Source organism: Misgurnus anguillicaudatus, chromosome 14 (genome assembly GCF_027580225.2).
Source record: "Misgurnus anguillicaudatus chromosome 14, ASM2758022v2, whole genome shotgun sequence".
Taxonomy (NCBI): domain Eukaryota; kingdom Metazoa; phylum Chordata; class Actinopteri; order Cypriniformes; family Cobitidae; genus Misgurnus; species Misgurnus anguillicaudatus.
The window spans coordinates 24,184,132-24,199,220 of record NC_073350.2 but is presented as its reverse complement, the minus strand read 5'-3'; the positions used below and the strand labels follow the sequence as shown (position 1 = coordinate 24,199,220).

General features: G+C 38.8%; 1 protein-coding gene across 3 annotated transcripts in view; it reads left to right on the top strand.

Annotated features, from left to right (window-relative positions):
* Positions 1 to 15,089, top strand: part of igsf21a (immunoglobin superfamily, member 21a) — a 346,434-nt gene that overhangs the window by 261,304 nt on the left and 70,041 nt on the right. For all 3 annotated transcript variants that reach the window (XM_073876128.1, XM_055184959.2, XM_055184958.2), the window contains exon 5: positions 9,850 to 9,965. In XM_073876128.1, the coding sequence (XP_073732229.1) occupies positions 9,850 to 9,965 (116 nt within the window). The remainder of the gene's footprint in view (positions 1 to 9,849; positions 9,966 to 15,089) is intronic.

Below are 15,089 nucleotides of genomic sequence, written 5' to 3'. Positions count from 1 at the left end.
CCAGCTCTACAATATTTTTTTGTTATCTGGAAATTGGTTTTACCTCTGAAAATAAGTCAGATGCCTTCATACCGTGTGCAGGTTAGAAAATAAACACAACATTAGATACTACAGTTGAATTGAGGATAAACATGGTCTGTGCCAACCATAATGTATTCTGTGTTGTGCTTATTGGCTGCCAAGAGCACAAAATCATCAACATTCAAGAGACATAGAAATCAATGACTCTGACTAGAAACATGCCTATTTATTAAATTTTCAAAAGTTTTTCAAGGCATAATTCATAAAAGTGACCTTGCTGTGAAAGCCCAGCTAAAGTATTGTTTGGGATTTACTGTTGTCTGCATAAAATCATTTTACATAATGTAAAGAACATTTTGTTAAAGGGGACATATCATGAAAATCAGACTTTTTCCATGTTTAAGTGCAATAATTTGGTCTCCAGTGCTTATATCAACCTAGTAAATGTGAAAAAGATCAACCCAGTAACTTAGTTTTGGTAAACCATTCTCTGCAAGCATGTGAAAAAATAGGTCATTGAAATTTGGCTCCCCCTGTGATGTCAGAAGCGGATAATACCGCCTCTTAATCTGCACTATCCAAACATGGCACTGCTATTAAGTGCAAAGATAAGCTCATTTGCATTTAAAATGACACCCAAGAATGGCATATTTTTGCTCACACATACAAAGTGACAATTTTAACATGCTATAATAAAGCAATAAGCCCCAAGAAGCGGGTTACCAGTGCATTTTATAACAGCTAAGGGGCGTTGTTATAAAATGCACTGTAACCCCACTGCTTTGCGGGGCTTATTGCGTTTATAAAACGGTTATATGCATAGCAGGATTTCATAAAATAAAACACAAATAAGTTGTAATTTATATTATATTATGTAATATTAGTACAAATAGTACTCTTCCGCCAAACAAAGTAGTTCGTCAGAATCAAGTGTGGCTGCAACAGAGCGCAGTTCTCAACCAACACAGACGCAGCAAAGACACAATTAAAATATTATTTAAGACTGTGGTGGGGTTTATTTTCATAAATCAACATTTATCTAATTTATACATTAACATTTATATCGTGCAACTCTTGAAGTGATGATCAATTATGCGTGGAAGCATGCTTAACTCTTTCCCCGTCAGCCTTTTTTTTAAGTCGCCACCCAGTTTTAGTTAAAATTATCTTTTTTAAATAAACATTAAATATATCAAATGAAAGAACAGACACTCTGCTTTAAAAAATAACATTTCATCATACCTTCATTTGTATATCATCTCTCAAATTTTCATCTAAAAGCGAAGATAATTCCCTTTTTGTGAAGAACTTTTGTAAGAGATCAGATTCAAAGCCATCAAAACTTACACACAGTGTTTTTAGTGTTGAGTCAGTGAATGCGTTAGTGTTCGCCACCCAGTGGATAATATCGGGAATACGGATTTGATTTATAAACTCCTCAGGGAACGTTTTCTCTTTATTGACGAGATGACTCAACAGTTTTTATTGACATTTATCTGGATATTGCCATTAGTTGTGCAATTGTAGACAAATTAAAAATATGACTGTGGTGTTTAGTTTCATAAATCAGTACGCAGCAACAGTGGCGCAGTGATACTTGTAATGCGGTCTGAACCGTGGGGTTACCGGGGTATTTTATCACGTCTTAGAACGCGTTTCAACCAATCAGAATGAAGAACCAGAACAGGCCGTTTTATAATAAATTATTTAAATATGATATTTTGAGCTAGAACTTCACATATGTACTCTGGGGACACCAAATATTTATTTTACATTTTAAAAAGTTTTGTAAGATGTCCCCTTTAAAATATAACCTTGATATCTAGTAAGGTCATTTAAAGCAACACTATGTAGTTTCCATGTAAAAATGACTTACAGCTCCCCCATGTGGTTGAAAAGCGCAACAGTGCCTGGTATCAGACACTCTTCTGCAGGCAGGGGGAGGCTGTGTGCTCTACCCTCCACCGCCACTTTCAGAGTGTGCTTGTAGCAGCTAGGAGGCTGCTCAGGTGGCAGCAACAGTACAATTTGTCCAGTTAAAAGTTGTTCTACCACTGAAATAATTTTAGGGACATTATTTAAAGGTAAAAAACTACATAGTGTTGCTTTAAATGAAATCAAACTTACTTTAGCCTGGATTTCACAGATAGTGTCACAAAGTACCATAAATAAAGTAATATATTTTAAATGTAGATTTTATGTAACAGCGTGTTTATGAATAACAGCGAACACACATGCGGATTAAATGAAATGTACATTGAATGCACAGTACTCTGTTAAAAAGAAATGGTCTAGCTGTCACTGGGGCGGTATAAAAGTGTCTGGCAAATGCATAAATGTAAATACATTTTGAAAAAAATATGAAAACAATCTGTGTGTTGAAGATATTGTAGATTGTAGACATGGGTACACAAGTGTCTGCTACAGTAAATGGCATGTGAACCGAGTGTATTAGCCTTGCATATTGTAAGCACCTCATAATGCATTCATTTTTAGAGAGCCTCCTTGGTGTAACCTGGGGTTAAGTGCCTCGCTCGCAGTGCACAGTGGTGAAACAGCAGGAATGTATTTGTACTGTATATATTTCCCTTTCCAATTACATTTACTCTTGTTTTGAGCTGAACCAATAAACACAAGCTTGAATATTTTCACTATTTAACTATTAACAACTTCAACCTTAAGACTTTTTACAGAATGTGCGATATGATTAGCGCTATCATAAATTACAGTCGAAGTAAGATAATGTGTTTGCTCCTTAAGACAGTTCACTGAATTAATCAGGAAGGTTTTTAATCAAATGCATCGGTGGTTTTGTGTGATTATCTGTCATTACATTCATTCTGCTCTTATTAAAACTGTTGATAAACAGTTTGATGAAATAAATGTCTGAAGACTTATGCAAACGTTGATTAATTAGTCTCAGTTGGACTTACTATGCACCTAATTGTTTCATTAGGAAAGTAAAAAAACGAACAGCTTTGACCTCTGTCTCTTGTGTTTTGACTGAAGACCTATTACATCTCAGTAACAGATGTCAGAGGATGGTGAGGGGAGGTATTGAAGCCCCCACCTCCCTTTCCCCTGTCTCAAAGGACCACTAAATCCTTTAATTACCAGGCCAATGAGATCTATCTGCAGGGGACGCTCGGCTAAATTCCTCGAATGAAGAAAAACCTATTTGCTGTTATTTTGTAAAGAGAGGAATGGTGCTCCAGGCTATCGCGCTGCAAAAGGAATCCGGCTGGCCCTATTAGAATGAATGGCTCTGCGGCGTGGATTATGTGAGGGGGAGATGGTTGACACACTTTTTTAAAGAGGAGAAAAGGGTGAAAACATGGCGATGGAGTGGTGAAACATTTATTGCATGCTCTTTTAGAAGGAGGCATGAAATTCAAAGAAGCACTTAAGGGGAGCGTGGCCCGGTGACAGGGTCAAGTGCCTTAGGAGGGTTTGCAGGCTTTTCCTTCCTATTGGAGTATATTTTGCTGTACTTATTTATTAAATCTCAGGGTGGTAAAGTTTTTTTTATGACTGCTGTAAAAATACCGTAACATCCTTGAAACGTGGTTTCAGCGAAGAAAATAATGACTGGTTTCCTGACCACTTCCCCATCTGCCAGAGGCACAGGCTTGTGTTGTGCCATTCATGTACAGTATAATAATAATTCATCTTGTAAGACATCGTAAAACACCAGTATGCCAAACAATCAATCAGATTTATTGAGGATTTTTTAAGACTTCATCTCGGTTTTGTGGGCAGGACGCAATGATTTACCTCAGGGCCAGTCAGAACTGAAATGAACTTGTGACAAAAAAAATAGAAAAGGTCAAAGTATATACCTCATAAAGGTTACATACATTAAAATGAAGTTATGTTTGTATTGAGTCCAATTTTGTGTTTTTTCCATGCAGATTAAATGCCATTTTTTTTGCTAAGAACCATTGTTTACTCTGGAAATAAAAGTGCACAGTCAGAGAAGCAATGATTATTTTTCAACTTGATCATTTTGGGACTGAAAATGACTCCCTGGATACACATCCAATCTTGCATTTGCTTTTTGAATGCTTTGTGTGATCATGATGGCATATTTTGACAAATTTTTACAACGTACGTTCATTCGAGGGAGACAAAATGGCCACTTCTCACCAGATGTGTTTTCTTTCTCATTGCACCAAATTTCACAAAGCATTCAAGAAACCTTGCAAGTGTAATCAAATTGAGTGTGAAAAGGCAGTAATGCCACCACATCGAACAACATTTCTAATCCGGCAAAGGATTAAACAAGGTATTGTTGTGTGCTAAGCATGGCAGCCGCAGTCTTTAATCGTTTCAAACATCCCATTATTATAATATAGACTGCCTTTGTAGTTTATTATGAGTCTGTCTTGAAGCAAAACATCTTGATGTTATCTCATGTTGAAAAGCATGAACCTGTATCTGTGTTTATGAAGTGTACTTTAAAGGAAAACACCACTGTTTTTCAATATTTTACTATGTTCTTACCTCAACTTAGACAAATTAATACATACCTATCTTTTTTCAATGCATGAACTTCATCTTTGCACAGTGCGTTATGAATGTGTTAGCATTTAGCCTAGCCCCATTCATTCTTTAGGATAACAAAAGGGATGAATTTAGAAGCCACCAAACACTTCCATGTTTGTGCTCACCATACAATATAGTTCTCATCTTAATCTGCGTAAAAAAAATCGCCACATTTTATTTTGTGCCACCATACTTACTCGTGTAACTACTCGTGTAACAGTATTTAAATAGGGAGAACATGGAAGTGTTTGGTGGCTTCTAAATTCATCCCTGTTTGAATCCTAAGAAATGAATGGGGCTAGGCTAAATGCTAACACATTCACGACACGCTGTACAAAGATTAAGTGCACGCATTGAAAAAAGATAGGTATGTATTAATTTGACTAAGTTGAGGTAAGAATATAGTAAAATATTGAAAAACGGTGATGTTTTCCTTTAAATGAATTTGGTTTTACACTGTGTGAGTTTGAGCAAGTTTGACTGACTGCTATAGCATCCTGGATTGTAAAGTAAATACCATAGACAGTAAAAGAAAGGTAAATATGTGAACACGTGAATGCAGGATCTGAATACAGGGAACTATATGCAAGATAATCGCCATCATTTATAAAGAAGATCGCATTTATGTATGAATCAAGATCGTGAGCTTATATAAAAAATTGCTTTAAAGGGGAATAGGTCCATGACACTAACACGGTGCCACAGAATCACATAATAGAAGTTGCTCTCTACACTCCTTAAGTAGCCTCCAGCAAAATTCACGTAAAAAAATTGTGTTGAGGAAGTGGAGGAAGTGATGTATGGCGTAAAGCAGTCGAATTTTGTCGTTTTTTTGTGCTCTGGTTGCTACCCGAAACCCTAAGTTTTTTTAACGTACGAGTAAAAGCGATACAGACCCCGTCAGGCTATGGTAGACATGTCATTCAACCTTTTTAAAGTCGATGTACTATCACAAGGGTCTTGAAAATTTATTATGAAGGTTGAAAAATTACATGGTGTTGCTTTAATAATCTGATATGTAGGCTATGTATAGCCAATAGTTTTCAGCCAATAGAGCTTCATGCAGGAATTCCTGTTAATTTGAACAGTGGCACATGGGGACAGTGTGGAAGTATCTGGATAACCAATTTTCGCGTCGCCCGCAAGGGGAGAACATGAACAATAAACGCCACTTTTCACTGACCCTGTGTACTGTAGGTAGTATCTAGAGGTCTTCACGGGTCCACTTAGATCCAAAAACAAGTCTTCCGACCCGTGATCTGAGCGGGTTTGGGTCTAAAAGTTTCACATGTACCTCGGACACAGGTCAGGTATAATATTAGCAACCTGAGGTCTCAGGTGTTTTTGGCAAATGGACCCAAGAAGATCCGAGCTAAATCTCGCATGTGTGCATCGAATTATTTTCCCTCTCCGCGCCTCCTTTGATTGCTAAGAGAGCTTGCACCATTGTATGGCTGGCTGTAGGTTAATTATCGTCGAGCCAGTCAATCAATTTTGAATACACACTGTAAGCGTTTACCTTGGTGTCGTCGTCACATAACAAATGGAAATAAATGGAGCAGCAGGCCAAATTGGTTGCGAGGCCACCGAGGTTTCTTTACGTCTGACTGGTGCGGGGCTGCACACACGTCGGTGTGGTTTATATTCGGGTCCAGTCAGGATAAAAAATGTGTACAACAACCTGACAGCTAAGTTTTACAGGTTTCCTGTTTGCCATATATGGGCATTCCTGTGAAGGTGCAGAATGACTGACTGGATTTATATGGATCTGACAGCTGTTCATGTCACATATTTGTTTTGTTCTGTTGTGACAGGGACAGGCAAAATACGTAAGCACACCTGCTTCATAGATCTGTCAGATAACAGAATTTATTTTTATTCCGTTCTTAAAGCTGACATAACACAAGACGTTTTTGCCAATCTAATGTTAATCTTGCTTATATATAGAGTAGCATTTCATCATTCATATGTCCAAAGAGTCTTTTGTTTAGTCAGATTTATAAAAGAAAAAACAGCCTTTCCGATTTTTGGCGTAAAAGGTCGAACACTTGAAGACGTGTGGTAGGCAAAGCTGAAGAGTTACGAGTACGCGCAGCTTCGGATACTAGTTTTGGATTTACAGCCGACACAGATGGAAATCAAACTTTAAAAAAACTTTTTTTTATGAATAACAAGCCTTACATTATACATATGATCCAGAATCGGATACTTTGTCAGTAATGGACGAACAGGAACAATAGCAGCAACGATTACAGCAAGACGTCTCTATCAGGTAATTAATCCTTGTTTGTTTATCCGCTATTTTAATTAAAAAAGTAACATAATCCAGTTTTTAACTGCATTTGCCCGTTTTCAAAGGTGTAAATGTTGTAAATGCAGTACAAAGTGATGTTGTCGGTGTTGTTTACATTACATGCACGTATGCGCGATTGCAAACAAAACACGTGAAATTTTGAATTACTTACACCTGTGGTTGTGACTCCTAAACGGGGTCTTTTAAAGTTTTGACCGCTCCAATAGTTGTAAAAATGTGGAAAATCCGGCATCAAACTGAACCTTGTTTGTAAAGCAGTACTCTCCGAAATGCAGCCAGGGAGCAAACACTCATTCCCAATTACGTTGCTGTCCGGTAAAGACAAACTGCATCCACTGTTGTCTCACGACAGGGAAAGCTAACTTCTTGTCGAACTATCTTGCTAAAACAAAGTTGTCGCGTGCTGTGCAATGATACCGGTGACTTCTACTCGACGGAGCAATGCTAATGTGCGTTCTCGCTCTCATTTGACGTGCAGGGCAGGCGTGCTTTTCTGGGGGTAAAGGCCCATAAAAGGAATATGGGGTCAATCAGTCGTAACGGATACCCCCATTTGAAAAAATTTTTCCGAAACTTGTAGGAAAAAGGAGGCGTGAGTTTGGCTCAGAAGTACTCTGTTACAAGCTCAACTGCTTTTTTGACACTTTGCTTATGTTTAGCATGAGGACTACAACTCTTAAACTGTGTTAATAAGTCAGAATGCATGAAATAGCATAAAACCTCCCCTTTAAACTAAATGCTATTGGCTATTTTAAAAGGGAGGAGCTACTTAATATATCCCGCCCTAACTTCCAATTTCAGTGGAAATTACATCAGTGCATTGACAGAGCTGGGCATTTCCAGGTTTTATAACTACCCTATGTGACATCATGGGTACTCGTCTGCAGATACACCAATAGAGAAAAGACTTTGCTGGAAGCTTACCATCACAGCAAGAAAAAATCTATGAGTGTTACTTTGCACAGTAGACTACACACCTTCATAATCGATTTATAATCAATTGCTGTACAGTCATTTTGTTGCCAAATCTTTGAATAATTGAGGTACAATTTAGTAGTGGCATGAATGCATTAAACTGAAATCAAATCTTGCTAATTCCAAGGATGCGGCCTTTAGATTTCACTGGCGGCCTTTGGTCTGTATTGGTATGCTTGGCTCATTTCGTGAAGCAGTTGTGAGAGCACACGGTTAATTAGCCTTGAATAGCCGCTGCTATAAACAGACACCATGGGGTCTCATCCATCAAAACCACTGTGAGCATTTAGCAAACAGAACATTAAACATGTTTTTTATGGCTCTGGGATGCTATCAATTTAGGGACAGTACTTCTTGGATGTGCGTGCAGGTGCGTATTATAGTCCCATCCGCAGAATCATGTGACAGCATATCATTTTCCAATTTAGGATAAGCCACTTTCTCCACAAGAACTAATAGTGTGAGCTGAGGTTAATTTTATTTTATATGTCTGCCATCAATAAGAAATTAAATCGAATTTCTCAGACCATCTCCGTCACTTTCATTTTTTAATCAATTAATTTGTATTGGACGCTTATTGGAGAGTGGCAAAGAGATTTCGACCTAAAGTGACACTTGTATTACCCATGCTGCTCTCCTAATACAGCATCCTTTTCTTCCTTCGCCTTTTTAGTATGCAAGCGTTATTGATCAAGAGCTTCACAGCAGATGTCTTGCCGGGTTCACTTTTAACCCTCTGTGCTGATAGCGCATGCTTTTTCTCAAGCTTTCAAGATGCGAAAAATGCAAGACGGCTCTAAAGTGACTAGCGGCATCATCCATTTCTCTCAGCAGGGAATTTGCAGGAAGTGTTTTATATGATCACGCAGCTGCCGGAATAGTCAATGCCCACCTACGTTGGCACGTTGACAGAGGATCATAAATCGCTCGGTGCTAGTAAAAAACGCAGATGTGATACACACCTCCTTTTCATACCTGGACAGCTAAAAAAAGTGTGATTTTTCTCACTGACACGTCGGCTCTAAGGAATAATTTATCGGTAAATTAAAATGCTGTTGTAAGTTACTCTCATTATGACTTTCGCTTTTCTATTGGACTCAAATGTGACTGCATATCCTGGCTATTTTTCCACAATGAATGTGAATAGAGACTGAAGCTGTGAATTAAATTCCAAGCCTTTTGAAGTCAGATGACTTTTTGTGACAGACTTAAATTCGGGTTTGTATTCAAAAAGTCATTTTAATTTTAAAGTTGTACTATTCCTTTAAATACAACTGTTGAAAGTGGAGAAAAGAGACTTTCAAAATGTATCTTTTCTGTGTTAAATAGATGTCAATACTACCAAGTCTTCATCTTTCCCATGCATCCCTACAGGGAGTAGTATACACGCTTGCTTTTCTGAAGTCATGACACACTCATTGGGCTCCCGAAAGAGCTTAATAAGAGTCAGTTGATATTATATGCATAAAGCAATACGCTTCTCTCACAAACAGCCTTTACAAATGATGTTTTTTATAGTTTAGATAGTAGTAACACTGGACTTCAGTCTTATAATAGCTCCCACAGGACCACACATCATACTGTATGTAGGTGGTTGTATCTCATTTTATTTTGGGGTCAGGGTCTTTGCAGACCAACTAACGCATTGCTGGAGCTCCCTGCGGCCCAGCCACGATTTCTCATCTTTCAGACGTCTACTTCCTTCCTTTTGCCTAAACAGTTTTCAGTATAATGTTTCTTCTTTGCTGTAAAAAGCAAGGCGTTCATTGACAGAATAAAGCTAGGCTGACATGCTCCAAAACCCCCAGCCATGCAACACTCAACATCGCATCTGCACATGAAAGGGCATTGGATATACACACGATTTCAGAGTCTGTTTCAAAAACCAAAGCGTGTTATAGAGGGTTGATAGGAAATAGCTATTCCCATCATTCTGAGGATAGATCTTTTAAATTGCAGCTGTGCATGTCTCATTTTTCGTCTTTACCCCACAGCTCCACCCAACAACATCTCAGTTGTGGCTGAGAACACCCCAGCACCGTTCAGCCGGTACCAGGCACAGAATCTCACCCTGATCTGCACTGCCAAAGGAGGCAAACCAGCCCCAGTGGTGAGTTCCTACTTTGCAGACATACACATGTGGTTAACACTCTTGAACTTAGGGCAGAGTTCAAAGTCTCTATAACTGTCTATATAAAGTGAGTCTTTTTATTAAAGTCAGAAGAATTTCTGCAGCCCACACACGTTAACCTCATGCCCACCAACCATGCCACTCCACTCGAGTTCAGCCAGCGGTTTGCAAAAGTCCCACCAGCCCATTAATCATACTCTGTGGGCGAACGGTAATGTATTCCGGATCTATCTTGCCCCCATCTCCAGCAATTATTAGCTCAGCGTGAGAGGCGTACGGTGTAAAAATGATTTTCACCACTCCACCTGGAGAGCCACATTGCCGAGCACCAGGCTGACCGGCTTTGGGGTCCATCAGCACTGATCCCGTGAGTGCAGGTCTGGTACCCGTGGAGAGCTACGCCTTCATTAACACCCAATCCGCTGCCATTCACTAACACCATACAGAGCGTGCGCTTCATCAGCATAGGCTGTTCGCTTTTCATCCGACAGGAGGACCTGCTAATGCAGACAAGCGGCGGGAGAAGAGAAACAGCAGCTAAATTAGTCCGGAAAGACTGGAGGATCTCTAAATGATTCCGGAAAGCTGATGAGGGCCTGTGATAATATTTTTCAAATGGATCATAACAGATCTGGGATGGTGGTTAAATGTGGTTTGATTTTGTGTCATCCTTAAAGGGGACATTTCACAAGACTTTTTAAGATGTCAAATAAATCGTTTGTGTCCCCAGAGTACATATGTGAAGTTCTAGCTCAAAATACCATAAAGATAATTTATTATAACATGTTAAAATTGCTATTTTGTAGGTGTGAGCAAAATGTGCCGTTTCGGGAGTGGCCTTTAAAATGCAAATGAGTTGATCTGTGCACAAAATGGCTGAGTCGTGGTTTTATGGTTCAGATTAAGGGGCGGTATTATCCCCTTATGACATCACAAGGGGAGCCAAATTTCAATGACGTATTTTTCTCATGCTTGCAAAGAATGATTTACCAAAACTAAGTTAAAGGCTCTCTAAGCGAATAATGTGCGACGTCACTTCCTGTTGATGTTTGAACTGTTCTCAAACAAACGGAGCGTAGCTAACGCCTCCCCCTCCTTCTCCCGTCCGTGCTTTAATAAACGAGCCCAACCCCCACCCCCAAATCCTTCATGTCGTTTATTGGCTGGAACACTTTGTTATGTTTTGTTGTGCTAGGTTTGGCCACTATGTTGACATTGCCGTTTGTCGAGCCTGAGCTGTCTACAGAGATCACGTTTTTTAACAGTTTGATCAGTGGACAGGCAGCAAGCAGATAGTGAGGAGATGTTTGCTGTATGTAACAAAAAATGTTTTATGGTCTATAACGCGTCAATTCGCTTAGAGCGCCTTTAATGGGTTGATCTTTTTCACATTTTCTAGGTTGATACAAGCAATGTAGTCCCAATTATAGCACTTAAACATGGAAAAAGTCAGATTTTCATGATAAGTCCCCTTTAATAGTGAAAAAAGCATTTTATTTTGGTTGGGTCTGCTTTTATAATCATTTGCATATTTTTTTATATTTTTCATCATTTAAGGTGTTAGGTCATTCAAAAGTTTTGGGACGCAGCCCTTCTTATAAATATGTTTATCTATATCAGTAATTCCAATCACAAAAAATATTAATGTTATACCTTAAAATACACTGTCAGAAAAAGGGTCTCTAGCTGTCATTGGGGCGGTACCCTTACAAAAAGTACACCTTCGCACCTAATTCATATTAGTACCTCACACTGATACAAGAGAGTGGATTTTAGTACCTGAATTGGTACATAATGTATGCATATATCTGTACCCAAATGGTACATATAAGGAACTTTTTAAAGGGTACTGCTTCCACAGTGACAGTTTGGGACAATTTTTTATTTTGATTATTGATTTTGCATGAGGGCATTGTCATGTTGGAATAGAAAGGGGCCTTGCCCAAACCACTGCTGTAAAATTTGAAGCACGCAGTTTTCTAGAATATAATTATATGATGTAGCATTAACATTTGTGCTCATGGAAATAACTAAAGTAGTCAAACCTATTCATTAAAAGGGGGCGTCACAATACTTTTGTCCCTATAGTATACTTAGGAATTAATGGGTCATGGCAGATACTTTATCCAAATTGCATTACAAAGTATACATTATTTCAATGTGCAGCCTGATCTCATTATCACTTGGGTTTGGGGTTAGAACGTCTTTCTGTTACAAAAAATGACATTCTAACCCAAACCTACTCTAACCCTAACGTCAGGCGACAATTTAAAAATCTGGATAAAATAGTATAAACCAATAGTTAAAGTGACATTCTAACCCAAACCCCAAATTTAACCCTAAACCCAAGCGACAATGGTTTAAAATAGGAAAAACAATGGAGTTACCAATATGTGAAACTGACACTGTACGGACATGGAAAAATGCGGAGATCCGTCACAATGACACGGATAAGTGAGCAAAATATTCTGTGACTATACCACAGAGATTTGTGAGATCAGGTTACAATATGTGTGTTCCCTGGGATCAAACCCACAACCACTTGCACTGTTAACGCCATGCTGTACCACTGCAATTCAGTGCCAAATCGTAAAAGTTTCTATGTAAGTCGAGCCTAGATTTTTGCAGAAGTTTATATTCTGATCAAAACAACAAAAGAACTTGAAGGTTTTCGCATAAAAAAACACTCAATTAAGTTAATGAAGTACATTGGACTATAAGGTAATTAAGGATGTGGTGAAGAAAAGGGTGGAGCAGTTTTCTGCATTTTGATAAGACTCAAATTCATTCAGGACATGGGTCTCCATGGGGCCAAAGTAGGATGGGGATTTTTTTGCCAAATTATATATATATATTGTAGGCTATCTCATGTGATTCGTTGGCTCTTTTCCGCGTTCAAACCTCAGAAGCTCCGCTGAACAATGTTTTAAAATTAATTGTCTTCAGGAAATAATTTTTTATCTCTGGACCTGAAACAAACCCATTGAGGGATAACAATAACGTCAAAGTCACCTTGTGCTCCACTGTGCAGTGAAATAAATGAGTAAACAAGTAAACACATAACACTTGGGGCATCATTTGGATATTATTATCTACTAAGGAAGTCTCCAGATACCTATAGACCTAGATAGAACTGTGGATCTGATGTTGTTGAGATCCACGTACGATCTGAATTAAAAGTCCTTCTTCCTGAAATAAGGAATTGCAAACTGTTTAGTTGGAGTAAAAAAAGCATACAGTTCTGCTTGCATTGATCAATTAAATGGGCATCTCAAATAATTTAAAACACTAAAATAACCTATGTTGCCTGGAGGCAACACCATGCCCTAGGGTAAAACAGTCATACCTAGACAAAACCTTCAGCAGTCGGGTTTAAAACTGTGCCAACACTTATTTTTACAATTATTTATTTGTAGTTCCAGCAGGATGCACATTCACTTATTTGCCTCTCGGTTCACTAAACATGCAAATAAAATAACGTTATTCTCAGCTGTGCTCGAGGGGCGCAGAATTTGAGTGAATTTCTTTTCTTCGCCTGTATCCTATACAATTTTATGATGCATCTCATTTCGACATTATCAGCATTGCTGCCTCATGGCTTATTTCTAAACCATCTGGTACATTCTCTCTTCTTCCACACCCTTTCACTCTCGTCTTTCAATAGTAGGTCAAATCAATGCCACGGCTTTTCAGTTTAACACCCTCTTAAAATCAATTTAACAGCCGATGTGCATAGCTTGGGGTTCAAAACATTGTATCATTCACACAGCGTGCAGAGCGTAAGACATCTTATCTTTGCTCTTTTATGGAATAAAACTGCCTTCATATCATCAACATCTTTAATCTCGAATTTTAGAAACATACACAGATTTAAAGGTGCACAAAATATTTTATTTATCCATGTTTTTCTGGTTGATACCACAGTGGTTTGGGGATTTTATACTGACACCTGTTGGTGTGGATGTAGCATCTTGCAGTTTTGGTAACAGATCCAGATTTGGTGAAGTGGGTTAGTGGGATTTTGCAGTTAAAAAAAGTATAGTTAAAACATTGTAATATCCATGGTTCCCCTTTGAGGGAACTTGCACTGCATCGCCGAAGTGAGGGTGCTTCCCAAAGTGACACAGCGTCTCTTTCCCTTCTCAGGGAACGATTGTTACAAGTGTAGCCTGAGAAGTTCTCTAGGTGTAATTTTTTTTGTAAATAAAAGTCCCCCCACATGGCCAATGAACCTTAATGGGTGTTTCTTATTTTAAACACCACGAGGGGCAGCTTTTAAAAACACAGCGGTCCCTCATCTGACAGGACAATCTGGCGTGTCCTCTCCACAATCTGCCGCTGATTGAGTGAGAGCTAGATAATGACAGATAATACATGGGATGATTAAGTCCGTTCAGCTCTCACTCTTGCATTGTAACTACAGAAGTGACGCCATCGTCTCTCTGACACTCCAGTGATTAAATACGACAACGTTGGGAAGGAGAAAGAGAGGCCAAATGAACAGCCACTATTGTCAAGTCTCTAAATGAGCTTGCCACTCGAAATAGGGCCATTGGCAATAGGCTGCATGCAGGTGCCTTCATTAGCGTCCATTCACGGGCAAACCGCTCTGTTGGCGGCATGAAGCATTGTGCCGTACGTGGTGAGCGAATGCTAGTACAAAGCTGTTTGTTTGCTGTGCTCATTCAAATCCGCAGAGGTGCGCACATTTTGTATGCTTTCATTGTGTGAAGCGTGTTGGAACACTGATTCATTCAAGAACTGAAATAGGGGCTTTTTTTCCTTTTCATTGTAATGTGTGCATCTAAGAACTGCCAAAAATACTTCACGGGCAATGCAGTATATTACAGCTTGTTTCAGTACTTCATATACTGTATTATTGTGCATAATATAGTATATGTTTGGATAGACTCTCAATTGAGCTGTATATAAATACTCTTTTTAAGACACTAGGAGTCACATTCGTTTGACAGCCTAGCATCTCTCTAACAGATTAGATCCTTAAAAGGGACTTCAAAAAGTTATGCTCTAGCAATGCCATAGAACAGCCATCTTTGGTCATTTTAGGTCTGAGGTTTTTAAAGGAACCATTTCTTTTCAAAC